This window comes from Etheostoma spectabile, unplaced genomic scaffold (genome assembly GCF_008692095.1).
Source record: "Etheostoma spectabile isolate EspeVRDwgs_2016 unplaced genomic scaffold, UIUC_Espe_1.0 scaffold00001610, whole genome shotgun sequence".
Taxonomy (NCBI): domain Eukaryota; kingdom Metazoa; phylum Chordata; class Actinopteri; order Perciformes; family Percidae; genus Etheostoma; species Etheostoma spectabile.
In genome coordinates, this window is record NW_022602781.1 from 520 (window position 1) to 20,099 (window position 19,580).

At 39.7% G+C, this 19,580-nt stretch overlaps 1 protein-coding gene across 1 annotated transcript; it reads left to right on the forward strand.

Annotated features, from left to right (window-relative positions):
- The first annotated feature begins 1,123 nt into the window (after positions 1-1,123).
- Positions 1,124-15,110, forward strand: LOC116675172 (transmembrane protein 50B). Its single transcript, XM_032507197.1, has 6 exons — positions 1,124-1,340; positions 3,890-4,002; positions 4,421-4,488; positions 6,187-6,279; positions 10,739-10,796; positions 14,096-15,110. The coding sequence occupies exons 1-6, from the start codon at positions 1,242-1,244 to the stop codon at positions 14,139-14,141; spliced, it is 477 nt and encodes a 158-aa protein (XP_032363088.1). The 5' UTR covers positions 1,124-1,241; the 3' UTR covers positions 14,142-15,110.
- The last annotated feature ends 4,470 nt before the right edge of the window (positions 15,111-19,580 follow it).

Consider the following 19,580-nt stretch of genomic DNA (forward strand, 5'->3'; position numbering starts at 1 on the left):
GTCTATTATGTCTGTTTTTGGTAGGCGTGGCTTGGGAGTAGACTGCAAGTGTATTTAGGAGTTTTGTCTTTCATCCACATGAGCCAAAATTCACATTTCTACTACATAAAAGACCCAATTTAATACTTATTAATCTTTCCAGTGGTGAAATATCCCTTTAACATAGCCTAAGGGTAAAATTAAATGATGCAACATACTAGACCGTTAATAGTCTATGTACAGTAGTGGCGGTAAAAGTTGTTTGCAATCCGCCATTAAATAGGAGAAGAAGAAGAAAAAGAAGAAGTCGGCAAAGAAGAAGACTTTCTTTTTCATGGAAACTGAAAGCAGTCTCGGGGCTCGTGACAAGGTGGGCAATTACACGTAACCCTACATACAAAACATTCATTATGGGTTATTACTACGTTGCCATGGTTATTACGTTTAAACGCAGTCCGTTCATGGTGGACCTTTGCTCACCGTTAGCTGGTTCCCACGTTATCGTTGGGAACAAGAAAGGTGCATCTCCCACTGCACGAGGAACGGGATGTTAGCTCCCTAACATCAATAAAGCCTTCACACACCCAGGGACGGTGTGTGGGTTAATGGTATTAAGCCAATAATACATAGCATATATATATATAATATATTTACCAACAGTGGACAAAGAAATAGGATTGCTGTGCTAACGTTAGAGCTATTTATCAGCAGGTTTGTGTGTGTTTGTTTTCAAGCTTGCAGTAGGCTAATTAATATATATATATATATTATATATTATATATATATATTATATATATATATATGTATGTGTAGTTGTGCCGCTCATTATTAGTTAATTGATTTAGCTAGTGTAAGACATTTGTGAAAATCAACCAATGTCATTTTAATTTAATTAGAGCAGTTTATTAGATTGACTTTATGCTGAAAGGAAAATTAAGAACGTAAAGGACAAGCTGTCTGAACTGTCCTTATAGTAAGGGCACGTTTGTGCTTGAGAAACCCTTCTGAAACATAGCACATATACCTAGATGGTTTCCATGTCTGAGAAACAGTTACACATCAGACCAATGGTTGTATAGAAGATGTTAATAATACATGTATGTATGCATCATCTACAGGCAACTCTGACAGAGTCGCTGGTTTGAGCCGGAAGCAGAGCTGTTAGGAACAGCAGTGTTGACCATACGGAGGCGGGACGGGAACTGGTCCATCTGTGCAGAGAAGGATCAGAGAAACAGAAGAGGACAGGAAGAGGGCTGCAGATGGCAGGCTTTCTGGATAGCTTCCGCTGGCCAGAGTGTGAATGCATTGACTGGGGGGAGAGGAGGAACGCAGTGGCTTCTATTGCCTCTGGAGTTCTGGTCAGTGGCTGAAATATTGGAGTGTGAGTGTACGCAGAGAGCAGCATTGTTAAATCATACTTTTGTTTCATTTAAGAGCAATAATAACATTAGTTTGGTTTAAATTTTGGAAAAAGTAACATTTTTATGCCTACATTGCTTGCAATATCATCTCTCAAAAAACGAAACATAAAGTGTTTAAGTGCCATATTACATTGTTTTTACAGAAATATTTTCTGAAATGCAGTAAAACCTCAGACTAAAGCACACATTACAAATACATAAACATTACCTTAAGTTGTGCAACTTAACTTTCAGAACTACAAGTTTCAACCAGAGACTGATCAGTATATAAGCTTCCCCAACCAATTTTTTTTAATGACATACAATGCTCCATTACACTGCTCCAGAGACTTGTTTTCTCCAGCCTGTCTCTTCTCTTAGCACCTTACGCGCTTTCTTAATTTTCTTCTTCGTGTCTTCATGGCATGTGTCGCAAGCAGCGTCAGCCCGGTGTGCGACAGTAATAATACTTCGGGTCCTGCGGAAACACCGTGAGCGATACAACATTGGTAACATTAATTAAACAAAGCTACAAGGGCAATCTTTTTAACAAAAGTTATCTCAAGACACTTTACCGAGTAGGTCAAGACCGCTCTATAATTTACAGATAGAGTAGGTTTTGACAACACTTTATAATTTAAAGCCCCAACATTTCTTGTAATTCCCCCAAGAGCAAGTATTTAGTGCGACAGTGGCGAGGAAAAACTCCCTTTTAGGAAGAAACCTGGGACAGACCCAGGTTCTTGGTAGGCGGAGTCTGACGGGGACGGTTGGGGGGGGGATGCACAGTGACAACAATAGTATAGTTATTGGAACTGTGACTAGAAATAGTAGTTGTAGTAGTTCACGGTGTTGCAGGGCACTGCAGGGCGCGTGGCAGGACCACGGCGACAGCTGCATTACGTCTCTGCGGCTGTCGTCTCCAGTGTAAGGGCTCGGCAAGCTGTTGCGACACGTGATCACGCACCTCCGAATTTTTAAAAACGTAAAAAACGGCTTCATGGAAAGGGTGTTCCTAACAGTGTTACAGGCAGTCATTTTTATACTGCACGTTTATAGAGTAGATAAATGTAATGTTTTGCGGTGTTTATCATGGATGTTTGCTACTGTTGCCAGGCAGCCTGATTTTCTTTACTTCAGCTCTCTTCTTCTCCACTTCTTCTTGCTTATTCACAGATGATTTTGTTTATACGCCCCTTGGTTAGGGCTGCACGATTATGGCCAAAATGATAATCACGATTGTTTCGATCAATATTGAGATCAAGATCGATTTGTTGATTTGAACCAAAACAAATTTTATTGTCACGTAAGCAGTTATAAATTGCCTGTAGGTTATTTATAACTAACACATTTAAGCTAAATAGAAAGTGCTACTGTTTAAAAGTGCGTCCCTGAACTGAGACCTGACATTTCATGGATCAAAGTCTTAGCTGGTCCCTCCCCTTGTTGTCGCATGTCCCTCACATGGCCGACACCTGTAATTTGGCCTTCTTTCCTTTTGGCCTTGGCTGAACCAGCTTGCTACACTCCCTAGTATCAAATCCTATAAACTCCTTTAGCCACTAATGTGGGCTAAATGTTCAGTTTCAAGTAAAAGCCACTTTTCACAAGCTCTTTTATCAAACAGATTGGGATTAAAATATACAGCTGCAACACATGTAAACGAAATTATCTGAAATAAATAGCCTAGGATATATTTAAAAAAATTATCTCTGAGAAAACTCCTTCATTTGTTTTCAACAACAATAACAGACTGATTGAAGAAGATGGGGGGGTCATGTAACGCATGAAAGAAAACCAAAAAAAACGGAGCCTTCTATAAATGGAATGATGTGTTTAAAATATTGCTCGATCACACAAATTTAATTGTGGGAAGCCACAATCGTGATTAAATTTTGATTAATTCTACCCCTGGTGTTTTTAGAGAGTAATGCAATAAACAATATGTTGAAAATAAACGTCTCTGTGCATGCTCTTAGCGCGCGCCATCCAGGGAGGCCCACGCACGGTGTCGAGTGCGAGTACATCTGACGCTTTACAGAGTCCTTACAGTCATTCCCGGCTCTAATTACGATGCAGAGAGCACAGATGCGGAAGACCAACAAATGCTCACCCATAGGAGCACTGCACTTTTTCAAGGGGTGTTAAAGGAACAGGCTCTAAAAAGGAGCGTTTCACACAAAAGGTGAATACAGGTATTTTCAGGCACACAATTTGAGAAGAATAGTTTTTTTGAACATTAAAGCATGTACAAATGTTCTAGCAAAAACCCAAAATAACAAGTATGACCCTCAAAAGGAGAATGATATGTGACCTCTAATTGTCTCAGTCTCTTCCCCCACGTCTCACAACGATGTTATCATGAGGAGCTTTTAGGACTTTTTGTATCCCTCTATCTTTCTGTATTCTCTTTTTCCAACACTCCACTGTAAGAACAGTCATGTAATGGAACTGCATCTCATGCATTCAGATGCCTTAAATGGTAACCCTGTATTCTCTTTTCCCAGTTCTTCACAGGCTGGTGGATCATGATTGACGCAGCAGTGACGTATCCATCGCAGGAGCAGATGAACCATGCATTCCACACATGTGGTGTGTTCTCCACCATAGCATTCTTCATGTAGTGCTGGACATTACAGGATAAAAAACTGTCTATTTGGATGTGCTTGAGTAATGTTCTGTATACCACTTATCAGCTAAATTTAGAACGTTGTAGAGCGTCCTCTGGTGGACAGGCGATGCAACGCCAACACTAACAGGGACGTTGTAGAGCGTCCTCTGGTGGACAAACTATGTAATGCCAATGCTCATAACATGATTGACAGTCCGTTTTAATTTTTAAATATTCATTTATCAGAATCAAAAGAATATTTAAAAAAAAAAGTTGATACCGATTTTCAGAAAATGCCTTATTCGTTATATCGGGCTGGCTCTATTAGAAAGTACTCAGGTCAACTGACTGTAGTGTAGAACAGTGAATATTTAGGACTTATTGCTTTTTTGTTTAAATGCCTTGTTTGTCTGTGTCTTTATTTTAGGATAAATGCAGTTTCTAATGGCCAGGTGAGAGGAGACACATATGGAGAGGGCTGCCTTGGCCGGACAGGTGTGTTTCTCTAAATGTGGGTGTTTATTCATCTATTTATGTATTGCAGTAAATGTGCTGCAGCTGACTGATTTTTTAGCACAACAAACTTAAAGCTATAGTGCGTAGTTTCTGTCTCCCCCATGAGGAATTGAGGAGTTTTAATGACAACAACGCCGTTGGCGCGTCCACATGATTGAGACAAGCTTTCTGGTTCAGAACATTACATCACTTTACTGTAATGCAGCATTTAATACCAGAAAAACAACAGGAAATTGAAGACGATATCTACCCTCATATATCGACGTCGACATAATATCGATATATTGCCAAGTCCTACTTTAACCCCTCTAGCTATACTCCCACACAGCATATTTTTTGCCTCGACTTTAGCAAGACCCGTGATTTCGTTCCTACATTGGAAATTTGTCTGTGACGGGAAACGCTTAAAAAGTGGTTTGGCTTGAGGTTGGCGTAAATTAATGAAATGTTTCATGAATACAAATGCAATTGCGAAAACAATGCATGTATGGGACGGTTATGTCATATTAATTTACAGGTTAATAGAGGCTGCAGTAGTCTACATTATAGCACAGTATTATGATAATTGATTTCATAATTGGAACATACACCCACTTACCAATACATAATTAAAAGCACTTTTGCTCAGATACAGAGGCAGAATTACAACAGGATTAAGAATATGTGTGTGTGCTTAGCACAATTGTGAAGGAGGGTGTCATATAGTGCCTCTGTCTGTAATGCCTGCCTCAGTGGAAACGCTATTTTTATTTTGTCAACCATTTTAAGACAGCATCCTGCTCATAAACTGCTATAGATAACTAGCATGGTGTTTAAACAGTTGTTATATATTATTTAATGGACACAAAACATTGCAATGGTTCTGTTTTCATACCTTGTATTCTCAAATACTACAGTGGGTGTGTTCAGCTGTCATGGCCCATACTACGAAGCAAGGTCAACATGTCCTTCACCCGCTTCACCAAACCTAACAACCGCAGTCCGGCACAAGATGTGACACAGCGGTGGTTATCAACTTGTTCAATCAACCCAGGTTTTTCCCAATCTAGCGACGAGCGCCTTCATATAAAAGTGGCGGTGTTTGCACTATATGACCGATCACAAACATGGACAAGTCTACCAGAGTATTTTAATACAAGAAGAGCAAACCATAATCCTATAGAAACATGAAAGAAACAGACACGTAATACAGGCAACAGGAAAATGTATATGTGTAAGTTACCAGGCTTATTAATATCACTTCCCCATCAGTCAGGCACAACAAGATGTGAACATAATTACACTTGTGCATTCTGCAACCCTGGCAGTGGTAAGCATTGTGGGAGCGAAAATAAATATAAAAACATAATTCAAACCAACCAATGGCAACATACGGTGGAAACCGAAACTTGTGCATGTTAAATCTGAATGATCTGATTTGAAACAAAATTTCCCAACGGGTCCAAGTCGGAACTGGTTCTAGATGCCCAATCCTACTCCCTAGCAGGTTAGGTGTTTAGCATAAGTTACCATAGCGATGTAACCCGGTAACAAGTGACTGGCCGTTGTAATAAACATAACCCTGGGTTGAACTTGAAGCTACCTCGGTAGCCCCAAATCTTGCTTCGTAGTAGAGGCCTAGGGTGTGAAGACTAGCGGGTGAGCTAATGACGGTGATTGGCGCTGCTGTGCCTGCAGGAGCTCGTCTCTGGCTGTTTATCGGCTTCATGATGATGTTTGGCTCGCTCATCGCTTCCATCTGGATCCTGTTCGGTGGCTACGTGGTGCCAAGTGAGTGTCCCTCCACTTCAGCACATTTTCTCTAACTATTCCTTCTTCACAACTTCTTCTGGCCCTGCTTATTTTTTTGTACTTCCATTGATACTTGTGTACCAACCAATTATTTTATCTTTCAAAATAACTTTAGCTTTCTGGATGAAAGAGGGTCTGTGTTGTTGTTTTTTTGCTGGCCACTGCAGTCTACATGTCTATTGCTCCAGATGGTGTGTGAATGTTGTTGAATATTTATCTAATTAGCAGGTGGCCCCTGTATGACAGCCTCGGCCTCCAGTGAATCAATGTGTGTGTGTGTGTGTGTGTGTGTGAATGGTGAATGCTGCCTGTAGTATTAAGTGATTTAATTGCTTATTCGTCTAAGAGACAGCCTTTTCCCTCACTCAAAACATATCCTCTTCCTCTGGCTCCTGTCCTTACATGTCTAATGCTTCGCACATTCAAACACAGTAGAGTAATAGTTAGAAATAGCAAGGGGCCTTACTAAGGATATTTATAAACAGAAGAAACTGCTCGTTCGGTAGACTACAGTCTACTTGTTTTATCAGAAGCAGATATGGATTTATTGGAATCCGAATCAGAAATTATTCCTTACATGTATTCAATAAAACAGAATAAAAATGATTTCATGGAAAAGCTAGACTAAACTGCCACTGCAAAAGGCTAAAATATAAAATGTAAGTTATCAAACACGGACTGTCTCTCACACAATTCCACTCCTAAGGAAAGAAAAAGACACACTTCCTCCTTTGTCACATGCTCTATTGTCTTATAGATTATAACAGAGAAGGAGGTCTCTAAAACAACAACACGCTTAATATCATCACACAAACACATAATACAGATTGAATAAATGCATCCATCAGGTTAAAAGTTAAAGCATTACACACACACACATACACACACACACAAACACACAGATCCCGATGCAAATACATACATTGGAATGCACAGTTCACTCACTTTAGGCAGGTTAAAAGTTCAGACTCAAAAGGGACAGATGATGTTTGCTGTTATCACACTCAGGCTGGGAAATTTACTTAAAATATAAAAGTTAAAGTGGCCTTGCGAATGACAACCATTTTTTATGCAAAGCTACCTCGACCACACACACGTTACTAGAGCTCACACAGAGAAACTTCAGTAGACGTGGAAAAAAGGCTCTTTATATGTCATTAGCTACATTTTAAATGGATGTCTGCCAACAGGCCTAAAGCATCCCATATATGATTATTGGGACAGAGACTGGGACTCCAGGTTAATAAGATTCTGACTGAGCAGCAACATATGAATTCAGTTGTGATTCTGTGAGAATTCACAGATCCAGTTTCTCTTCTTTAATCTTCCCCTTAAAATTTAAAGGAATCTACAAGTATGTGTGTATGTTCAAATATGGAACCATATAAGGAAATAAAGGATTAAATATGAATTACTAAACAGACATTAATGAAGAAGTTCCCCATACATTTAGAGTTACATTGGCCAGGAGTTATTCTTGATGCCTGCTATCTCAAACATCTCTCTCAGATAAGGCCAAGGATTATTGGGAATATTATGCTACTTATCTGCCGAATCTCTGGGATCTTCATTTTCAATCATGTTGCCGTCCTTACTACTACGTGTTAACTTTACCGCCATCAAGCCGCAATGATTTACCGCAAATGAATCGGTTGAGTCGTCTTGTAGTGGTGCGTCGAGTGCAACGTACACTCACCTAAAGGATTATTAGAGCACCTGTTCAATTTCTCATTAAAAAAAATGAGCTGACAACATCAGTTATAGAACTTACAGTTCTTGAGGACTCACACACACCCAATCTCAGCTGATTATCCTCCAGACAGCTAGTCTCTTTCACTTTTCTCTCACTTTTTTCTCCGTCTGCCGTGCGCGCCTGCTTGCAGTGTGAGGCGCGTTTCCGCGCTATTCTCCGATATTAGTACCGATATTTGTGTTAAAATATGAGGAGTAAAAGTAAACAGTCGCCACAGAAATAAATAGTAAAGTAAAAATACCTGAAAAGATTGAGTACGGTAACAGTATTTGTTCTTCGTTACTTCCCATCTCCGCAAAACAACCTTAAAGTACATGTGTTTGGACGCTGGCTTGTGTAGGGAACATGTGAAACAGCACTATGGGCCTCTGGGCCCTTCTTACATATTTCTGATTTGTATAGGTGAGTCTTTACACCCCTACCCTGCATAGTTCCTGATTTGCCAGCATTAAAAGAAGATTTCAGCAGGTAAAGCTGAGCTGAATCCTTTTTCTATCTCGACTCTGAGAAATTAGGCCTGGGCACTGCATACCATCTTGTCGTTTGACCTTTCTCTTATTACACTGACAGAATCATATGTCCTCTCTGCCTGCAGCAGCTTTCACCTTTACACCAGTTGCTAGCTTGAAAAATGACATTTCCTGGCTTAAACTGGAGGCAGTTATCGTCTTTTAACCCACAGCAGTGAGAAGTTCATATTTTTTAAAAGAACTTGTCTGGTCACTTCGTGGAAAGTAAAGTAAATCACCTATGAGGCACTACAGCAGCACTGTCAGCTCATTAACCTACAGAAAGACTAAAGGTCATTTGAGCCATTACTTTCATTCCAACAAGTACAAGTTATTGCCATGTGCACAAGATCAAATCAGTGGTCAGTGGACAGCAGTACACAGGGAGAGGAAACAAATTAAAGGACAAAGGTGGAGCTATAACTAAGCAGATGCTTCCATACGGGGTACAAGTGCTCACTGACAGCCATGCCACGATACAATATTATTACAATTTTAGACATATTGCAATTTGGGATGTGTTTTATGTTTTAGCTAAAAAGATACTTTCATCGTCAGTTCTAACATTTTCTTTTTATATTTGACTGAAATAGCAAATGATTTTATTATTATAGTACCAAGAAGTAAAAAATAATAAAAGTTCGATACTTGGGGGCGCCCTGGTTGCTCACCTGGTTGAGCGTGTGCCCCATTTACTAAGGCTCAGTCCTTTCTGCAGCGGCCCGGGTCCAATTTCGCCCTGGGCTCTTTGCTGCATGTCACCCCCCTCTCTCTCCCACTCTCCCATCATCAGCTATCCTATCTTTTAAAGGCCAAACTGTGTGTTCGTCAGTACTAGCAACTACAGAAAATAATTTCTTTCTTCATTGGTGTAAACCAAGACCTGGGTATCGTGCTCTGCCTTTGAGAAAATGAAAGCTCAGATGGGCCGATCTGGAATCTTACCCATTATGATGTCACAAGGAGCGAGGTTACCTCCCCTTTCTCTGCTTTACCCGTCCAGAGAATTTGGCCCCTTCATGAGAGTGAGACATCATGTCTTTCAAACAAACAAAGTGCCAGTGCCCCCCCCCCGCTCCTCCTCAAAGCTACAGACTGAGAAATGGCACATACTAAGGAAAGGTCATTGTGGCTCTAGTGGCTGTAATTCTGCACCAAGGCTGTATTTTGGGAAAGAGACTTCAGATACAGTATTAGGGGACCACAAAGGTCTATATAAAAGAGACTTCAGATACAGTATTAGGGGACCACAAAGGTCTATATAAAAGAGACTTCAGATACGGTATTAGGGGACCACAAAGGGGTATATAAAAGAGACTTCAGATACAGTATTAGGGGACCACTAAGGTCTGTTTAAAAGAGACTTCAGATACAGTATTAGGGGACCACTAAGGCCTACATAAAAGAGACTTCAGATACAGTATTAGGGGACCACTAAGGTCTATATAAAAGAGACTTCAGATACAGTATTAGGGGACCACTAAGGTCTATATAAAAGATACTTCAGATACAGTATTAGGGGACCACTAAGGTCAATATAAAAGAGACTTCAGATACAGTACTAGGGGACATCTAAGGTCTCTATAAAAAAGACTTCAGATACAGTATTAGGGGACCACTAAGCTCTACAGAGACTTCAGATACAGTATTAGGGGACCACTAAGCTCTACAGAGACTTCAGATACAGTATTAGGGGACCACTAAGGTCTATATAAAAGAGACTTCAGATACAGTATTAGGGGACCACTAAGGTCTATATAAAAGAGATATAAAGAGACTTCAGATACAGTATTAGGGGACCACTAAGGTCTATATAAAGAGACTTCAGATACAGTATTAGGGGACCACAAAGGTTTAATGTTCATATAAAGGAAAGTGGGTCTATCATAGTGAAGAACCTGCTGGGAAGACTGCAGTCCCTGTCAGCTGGATAGTTTACAGCTGGAGACCAAAAACATGGCTCGAATGAGAGTGTATATTGGACTTACATTCTTTAGTTATCCAGAAAACATCTCCAAATGTATGATAATGGATGTTGGATCCATTGGACGCAACTGGTGGCTAACACATTTATAATCAAACATTTACACACACGCAAGCATCTGTTTCAAAATCCCTTTGCTAACTGTTACTGTTGTGTTATTGACTGTGTGCTTTTGTTTTGTTAAATTCCTAGAGAAAGAAGTGGCCCCCGGGCTGGCTGTGTTCTTTCAGAACGCCTTCATCTTTTTTAGGTGAATATAACCTGAAACTGGACTAAAACCAACTTAGTGAGCAGTATTCAAATATTCACACATTGCCTGTCTGTAAAAGTAGGGGTAGCTGATATTTCCTAAAAACTTTGTACTTTCGTTTGCATTTTAAGCAACTTGTAAAAATTAAGAGACCACTGCATTATCAGTTTTTCTGTTTTTACTATTTAAAGGCATGTGTTTGATTACAATAAACATGTTTGTTTTATTCTACAAATGTTTTGACAACATTTCTTCTAAATTCCAAATAAAAATGTTGTTATTCAGATTATTTATTTTAAGAAAATGACAACTCGTCAAAATAACAAAAAAGATGCATTGTTTTCAGACCTAAAAAACTGCCAAGAAAACAAGTTCACATTCATTCTTAAACAACACAATACTAATATTTTAACTTAGGAAGAGTTCAGAAATCAATACTTGGTGGAATGACCTTGATTTTTAATTACAGCTTTCATGCGTCTTGGCATGCTCTCCACCAGTCTTTCACATTGCTGTTGGGTGAAAAATTCAAGCAGCTCAGCTTTATTGGATGGCTTGTGACCATCCATCTTCCTCTTGATCAAATTCCAGAGGTTTTCAATTTGGTTCAGGTCTGGAGATTGGGCTGGCCATGACAGGGTCTTGATCTGGTGGTCCTCCATCCACACCTTGATTGACCTGGCTGTGTGGCATGGAGCGTTGTCCTGCTGGAAAAACTAATCCTCAGAGTTGGGGAACATTGTAAGAGCAGAGGGAATCAGGTTTTCTTCCAGGATAACCTTGTACAATGCTTGATTCATTTGTCCTTCACAAAAACAAATCTGCCCAATTCCAGCCTTACTGAAGCACCCCCAGATCATCACTGATCCTCCACCAAATTTAAAAGTGGGGGCCAGACACTGTGGCTTGTAGGCCTCTCCAGGTCTCTGTCTAACCATTAGAGGACCAGGTGTTGGGCAAAGCTGAAAATTTGACTCATCAGAGAAGATGACCTTATTCCAGTCCTCTAGGGTCCAATCCTTATGGTCTTTTGCAAACTTTAGCCTGGCTTGTCTTTGCTTCTCATTGATGAGGGGATTTTTTTCTGGTTTTGCACGACTTCAGCCCTGCTTCTAGGAGCCTGTTTTGCACAGTCCTTGCTGTGCACTTCAGCCCAGTTGCTGTTTGCCATTCTTTTTGTAAATCACTTGATGTCATTGTACGTTTTTTGAGTGGAATGCGAATGAGTTGGCGGTCATCCCGGTCAGTTGACAATCGTTTTCGCCCTCTTCCAGTTTGTAGCTTTGTTGTCCCCAATGTCTGTTGCTTGACCTTGTTCTTATGAACTGCCGTCTTTGATATGTTAAGGATGGAAGCAACCTAACGCTCACTGTACCCTTCTACTAGTAAAGCCAGAATTGAACCCTTCTTTTCCTCTCTCAAAACTTTTCTTTTTAACTCTTTTGGCATAGTCAATTGTTCCTTTTTTTGTTTAAGTTACCTGTGTGGTACTAGTAGCCCTGTTTTTGCCATCCAGCAGACCCTATTGCAAGAGGATAGTGATGACCACAGCAGTGGCTTTTATACTTTTCCTCGTTGAATAAGATTTGGCTCAGGTGATCACTTAATCAGCACCTCATTAAGTAGAATGAGGTGAGCCTGTGTTGGAATTTAACAGCCACTGGTGTGAAATGGCTGCCATACATGTAGAGATACTGATTTAAGAGAAATAAAGGAGTGGTCTCTTAATTTTTTCCAGAGCTGTATATATATATATATATATATACTACCCCCAAATCCATAGACCACCGATAGAAAAAGTCTTCTCTGTGAGTTCATCTCGTGAAAAAATGGGTGCAAAAACTAAAGTGTTACATTTATAATTTTGTTCAGTGTGTGTTCAGTGGGGCTCAAAAATTTGGGCACCCCAGGTAAAAATTTGTATTAATGTGCATAAAGAAGCCAAAAAAAGATGGAAAAATCTCCAAAAGGCATCAAATGACAGAGTTGTTTATATGTCACAAAAAGTTAGACTTTATTTCCATCATTTACACTTTCAAAATAACATAAAACAAAAAAATGGGGTCTGTAAAAGTTTGGGCACCCTGCAGAATTAATACCTTGTACCCCCCCCCCCCCCCCCCTTTGGCAAGTATCACAGCTTGGAAACGCTTCTTGTAGCCAGCCAAGAGTCTTTTAATTCTTGTTTGAGGTATCTTTGCCCATTCTTCCTTCCAAAAGTCTTCCAGTTCTTTGAGATTTCTGAGCTGTCTGTTACGCACTGCTCTTTTAAGGTCTATCCATAGATTTTCAATTATGTTGAGGTCAGGAGATTGTGAAGGCCATGGCAAAACCTTCAGTTTACGCCTCATTATGTAATCCACCGTGGATTTTGAGGTGTGTTTAGGATCATTATCCATTTGTAGAAGCCGGCCTTTCTTTAACTTCAGCTTTTTCACAGATGGCATTAAGTTAGTGTCCAAAATTTGCTGACATTTTATTGAATCAATTTTTTTCTTCTACTCATGAAATGTTCCCTGTGCCAATGGCTGCAATACAACCCCAAAGCATGATTGATCCACCCCTCATGCTTGACAGGTGGACAGAGGCTCTTTTCATTAAATTCTGTGCCCTTTCTTCTCCAAACGTACCTTTGCTCATTCCAACCAAAAAGTTCTACTTTAATGTCATTGGTCCACGGTCATCGGTCATCAAATGACATTAAAGTAGAACTTTTTGGCCAAATTGGCTAACTTGATGCCATCTGGGCGAAGATACCTCAAACAAGAACTGAAAGACTGTTGGCCGGCTACAAGAAGCGTTTCCAAGCCCTGATATTTGCCAAAGGGGGGAGTACAAGGTATTATCTCTGCAGGGGGCCCAAACTTTTGCAGACCCCATTTTTTGTTTTATGTTATTTTGAAAGTGTAAATGTAGGAAATAAAATCTAACGTTTTGTGACATATTATACAAATGTCTAATCTGTCATTTGATGCCTGTTGGAGAAATTTTCCATCTTTTCTTTGCTTCTTTATGCACATTAATACAAATTTTTACCTGGGGTGCCCAAACTTTCGAGCCCCACTGTATGTATATATATATATATATATATATATATATATATATATATATATATATATATATATATATATAAATAACAGGGTACTGCAGTAACCTGTTTCTTGTTCAAGCACACTAAATGTGCAGCACTTCCACTGAAGCTTTTTGATTGTGAAAAAAAATGGTCTGGTCTGTGTTGCAGAGATGTGTCCTAACAAACTGTTTACCCCCCCCCCACTCCCCTCTCTCTCTCTCTGCAGCACTCTGATCTACAAGTTTGGCCGGACTGAAGATTTATGGGGTTAGAGGGTCTGTCTGATTACTGTCTTTCTGTCTCTCACTCTCTCACCAACACACACACATCTGGTATACAGTGTGTTAGTAGTTCTGCATCCCTTTTCATGTGTTTCCTGATATGAAAATAGTTTTTCTGTCCTTGCTTTGGCTACATTTGCATACTTCTAGTTTTTCTCATACTATCTGTGCTGCTCTTAAGAAATTAATTTCAATGTTTGCATTATAAATGAGGGAATTCCTTTTTTGTTATTGAGAACCAAGAAGCCAGGTTCAGGTCAGTGTTATTGTATCTCAGATGCATCTTAAGTGTCAGTTGTGTCAACTCATGTCAGCATTTGTTCAATGTGTAGATGGTTACAGTGTAAGTTTACTGTAGTGGATCAGAAAGGGAGAACAGCATTTGTTCTAGGATGGACTGATTTATTGATATAAGTACAATCTGAAGTGGATGTGAGGCCCTTTCTGCTGTCTCTACTTATTTTTTATTATAATGTATTTCAGAAGACATGAGTTTTTTCTTTCATCGGTCTGATTCATATTGGGGTCAGTTTCCTTTTGACATACTAGTCTCTGCCGTTCTGCCTCAGGAGGAAGTGTTTTTTACATTGTCTGTTTTGTCCACTTGTACTTTGTCCTTGTTTAGCTCTCGTTTCTTCCAGAACATGTGTAAAGTGAAATGCAAGTATTCTGATGGTTTTTGGTATAAAACAAATTTTGTGAAGTCAGACTGTAGGAACAGTATTAAAGGACTTGTAATGGACTAATTTACAGTATTTGCTACAATATCACATAGAGACATGTGCATCAGGCAATTTTTTAACGTAATAAGATGGACTTTTACTCTGAAGCTTTTAAGGTGGAGTAAAAATACGATCTGGGAATTTGGGGTTATTTCCCATCTGTTGTTCAACCTTTTTATCATTTGTGTATCTTGTGAAGAGCTTAAAATGTGAAAAATAAAGAACATTTTTAATTGGAGAATGCTGTAGATAGTCATCCATCCAGCTGTCCAGAAGCCAAAGTAGCCAGACCCTTTGAGCCTATGATTAGTTTGGGCACTCTGCGACGCAGTCGATCAGCTGACCTGAGTTCTAATCAAAGCCCATGAAGGGAAGAGTTCAGGATGGATGGATGGGTCAAACTGCCAGGACTTTTACCCAGGACACCGCTGGTCATGTCCTGTACAAAACCAAAAGGGAATTTTGACTTATTTTAACTTACGTAGGTTAAAAAATTGATGTAACATGCTTTTATTTCCATAAAGTATGTGAGCAAAGTGGAGAGGTAAGAGCCTGCAGAACTGTTTGTTCCCTCTGCTCCACTAAATAGCGCTTCACCTTCAACTCAGATTTGGTCCCGCTCTACTCAGTTCGCTTACTGCTCACTCCAGAAAAAGAAAAAAGTGGTGTTGTATTTATGAGATGACCGGTGCTCACCCTTACTCCATGCCCAGTGCTTTTCCAGCACAAAGTGGATGATACGGGCAGCATGGAGAGGTAGGGCGGCGGGCGTTCATCTGCTGTGCTGCTGTCGTCAGGTGGCACCTTGTATGGCAGCCTCGGCCACAATGTGTGAATGGTGAATGGTTCCTGAACAAGTGTTTGTAAAAGACCTTTGAGTAGACTAGAACAGCTATATAAATACAGTTCCTTTCACTAAACTTTGCTCACTTGTGCTCTGCTCGTCTCACATGCCCTGTAACGTACCTAAGTTCGGTAGGTAGGTTAGACAATATGTGCGTTTGGGGAAAAAAACAGCCATCGGCACAATAAAAGTCTAATAAAGCAATATTAAGAATACGATCACTTATATGCTGCGTGTAAAAGTAAAGAGTACAGACAGCAGTTATTTTCACATCAGGAAGAGGTACTGGTAAGTGCTAATTAGATAAACAGGCTGCCTTTATCCCTATCTATGAAAATGATCGTGCCATTTAGTGCTGTCAAACTTAAGACCTACTGGTTGGTTGGGAAGGCTTCACACACACACACACACACACACATAAGGCCTAGTCATTTTCATCATTTCACAGCCTTGTGTAACATGACATTGAAACATATTATGTTATAGGTTATTCAATGCTAATTCTTTAACACAAAGCAACACATCATGTCATTAATTATAGCTAATAACCTATTAAAATCAAACAGTCAGGTTGAAGATAATTGCAGCACAAAAGATGACAGGGTATTAGGCTAACTAACACTCAGTGTAGTTTTGGTATACGCCTACATTATCTAATTCCCATGTTCAGGTACAGGAAGTAGCCTTTATCTCTGAATGTGTTGTCAGTGATACTCTGTACTGTTTTAAAATTGCAAGTTCTTGCAATATGGAGTTTCTGTAGCCAGTGACATTTTATTATTTGTATTTTATTTATAATGCAGATGTAATGGCATTGTACATTTGTGTTTTTTATTTGATGGCTGAGGCTTCATTAATAAACACAACCACAATTATCATCATTAGGGTTCAAACAGCGAAGCGGTAGCACCCTTCTATGTTTGTCTGTTTTATTTATTATTATTATTAGTAGTAGTAGTAGTAGTAGTAGTAGTCTGCTGCGCTGGCTCAAATTCCCGTGAGCTGGAATGAGCTACAAACATGAAACTTGGGAGAATAACTGGAAATAATGTGCATGTGCTTCTATAGAAATATGAACCAATCGGCCACATGGTGGCGCTGTAATAAAGGCTTCAATCTGCAAACTTTGAAAGGCCACACCCCCCACACCGTATGTCCGATTGACTTGAAATTTCTCACATAGGTGCAGCTTAATGTGCTCTTCAAAAAGCCTCAAGGATCATTAAGGTCCGCCTAGAAAACCTTTCCGCCATTTTGAATTTTTTGAAAAACCCATTTTTGAGCTCTCCTACACCGTAGCTAAACCAACTTTTCAGAGAATCATCAATGGATCTTATTACAAGTTGTGTAAATGATGTCCATATTTCAATTACTTTTCAAGTTATTGACCAATGAACTTCAAAAGGGGCGTGGCTCTGGACATAAATGAACACAAATCAGCAACTGTAAGACCAATCATCACAACTCACAGATAATGTTCAGATAAGTGCCCCAGATATACCCCGACAGTTTTATTACGCCGAAGAGCTGACAGCTCATTCAGAATCAAAACATCAACAGTAGCAGGTACAGTATCATTACTGTAACTGTACTGCAATATTGTATACAGTTGTGCACAGCTCTACCCAAAGGGATTTTCTTGTAAATAAGGGTGTATTTTTCTTTTGCACAATGCTGTGAACCAATTAGAATTGCAAAGAGCATATGCAGTAAAACGTGAAACATACATATTCAGTGTCTTGTACTCAGTTACTTCATCTCAAAACGGTAATGTTTAACTTTACTGTAGTTTTTAAATGGCTGTGAAAATAGTATATAGTGCTGTCTGTCTTGAGCATTTTCAGGTAGTGTCACCAAGATCTGACTTTTTTGCATTGGAAACCATTTACAGAGTAAAGTGTCACAATGAAAACAAAGCTAAATAGTGACGTGAGAAATGCACCAAAGCGACTGAGAAAAACTGTAATTAAGGGAAAACGTCAATGGGGGATGTTAGTAGGGATGATTGAATAGCAAGCAGAATCATTTGAATCATTTGAAATGCATAACTTATAATAAAACTACATGTCTCAATGCATTACTAAACAGAATACAGATGAACTATGTGTTATGTGTAAACCAAATAAAACTACTTTCAATAGGGGTAATTGCAGGTGCTACACTTTCCATTGTAGTTTTTAGATTGTTTTTTGTTTCATGGTCATTGCTGTTGCTGCTATGACACCCAAATTTCCCTTCGGGGATTAATAAAGGTTTCTCTCATTTTACAGGGCTCTGCTGCCCAAGTTTGGAGATATTCATCTCAGAAGGTTCTGCGGTCTGCACTGATTGACTGTAATAGATTTTTGCTGTTGTTGTGATGTGTCTTTTTAGAAACAGTGTCCCAGTTACGCTAGATAATCCACAGGTCTCACTGTCAACACATTTAATTGGACCAGCTTTCTCCTTCAAAAATAGCCCCTAACTGTTGACAGTGTGTTGTGTAAGAAGAGAGATAGTTTTTTAAGCTTTAGGCAACACAAACCTAAAACTGAAGGCAGAGATTTTGAGTCCTCTGAAAAACACTAGGTTGTTTGTACAAGTACCAGTTACGACTCGGGTTAATGTTGATAGTGGCCCCCCATAGTTATTACAGGAGCAAAGAGAAGTAAGGGGACAAAGTATAAGAGCACCAAATTCCACCTTAAGGAGGCAGCTTGGGGTGGTGGATCATTTCTTCTAAACTTAACTAAGTAGTTTTGGTGCCTAAACCTAATCAAACTGCAACCCTTTGACATGTTAACGTGTTTAAAACCATGACTGTTACATTCTCTGGTTTAGACACGAGGAGAGAAAAACGTTCCTGCGGGTCGGAATTGTCGGAGATGTCACATGAAGGTTTAAAAACCAAAACTCAAAGAGGTTAAATGTTTTGTTTGGATTTAAGTAAACTGAACATTTAAATGTTCATAAAAGACACAAAAAGAGGGTTTTCACAACGCATCATCAGACCGGAGGTTGCCATATTGGAGGTACTCCGCATCACAACAAAGCACAGGCACTGAAGTAGATCCCGAACGTCGTCAAGGAAAATGGTTGTTATTGCCATGTTTTAGGTCAGACCGAGAAAAAACAATTTGAATATTAGGGATTTCCAAACATTATTCAAAACCAGGGAGAGGAATGCCAGAAGTAATCAGAGGAAAGGAGGCTAGCTAAGCGCAAAATCACTCATGTAGTGTACAGTGTAGATAGAAAACTAGGGTTCTTTGAAATTAAAAAAAACAATTGATAGTCTACACCTTGAATATTGCAATGTTATACAGTTAAGATTGGTAGGTTGATTACAGACGTTATTGCATTACCTTACAACGGTCGCTAATGACTTGGTACTGCGTCTCCCTCACTCATCCACACACCATCTGGTTATAGGCCTCCAAACCTTTGTAGGATTTAAGGTCTGCACCGGTGTATGGGCTCGGAGAGAAAAGCAGGTCGTTGACTAGCTATATAGGGAAATGCAACTGAAGGAAGAATCAGTCGTCACCTAAGAAGAGGGAGCCAACTCGTAGGGATTTGCATCGCCAATAAATTGTAATTTCTGGAAATATTGCGCCTTTTCTTGAGGTCCAAGTCCTTCCCTATATGTCTTCGCATCTTGGATGCTTTTCTTTAAACATGGCTACATTCACTTAAAGTATCCAAAGTGCACAATCCTTCACTGTACTTTGTTCAGTTGTTTACACCGAGTGCCTCCAATATGGCCACGCATCCGGGTTACTGCCCAGAACGTGATGTTGATGAAAAACCCCTATAGAGGAGGACCGAGTGACCCAGCTGGCCTTCAAGAAATGGACACATCCTTGTTTATGGGGACAAATCACA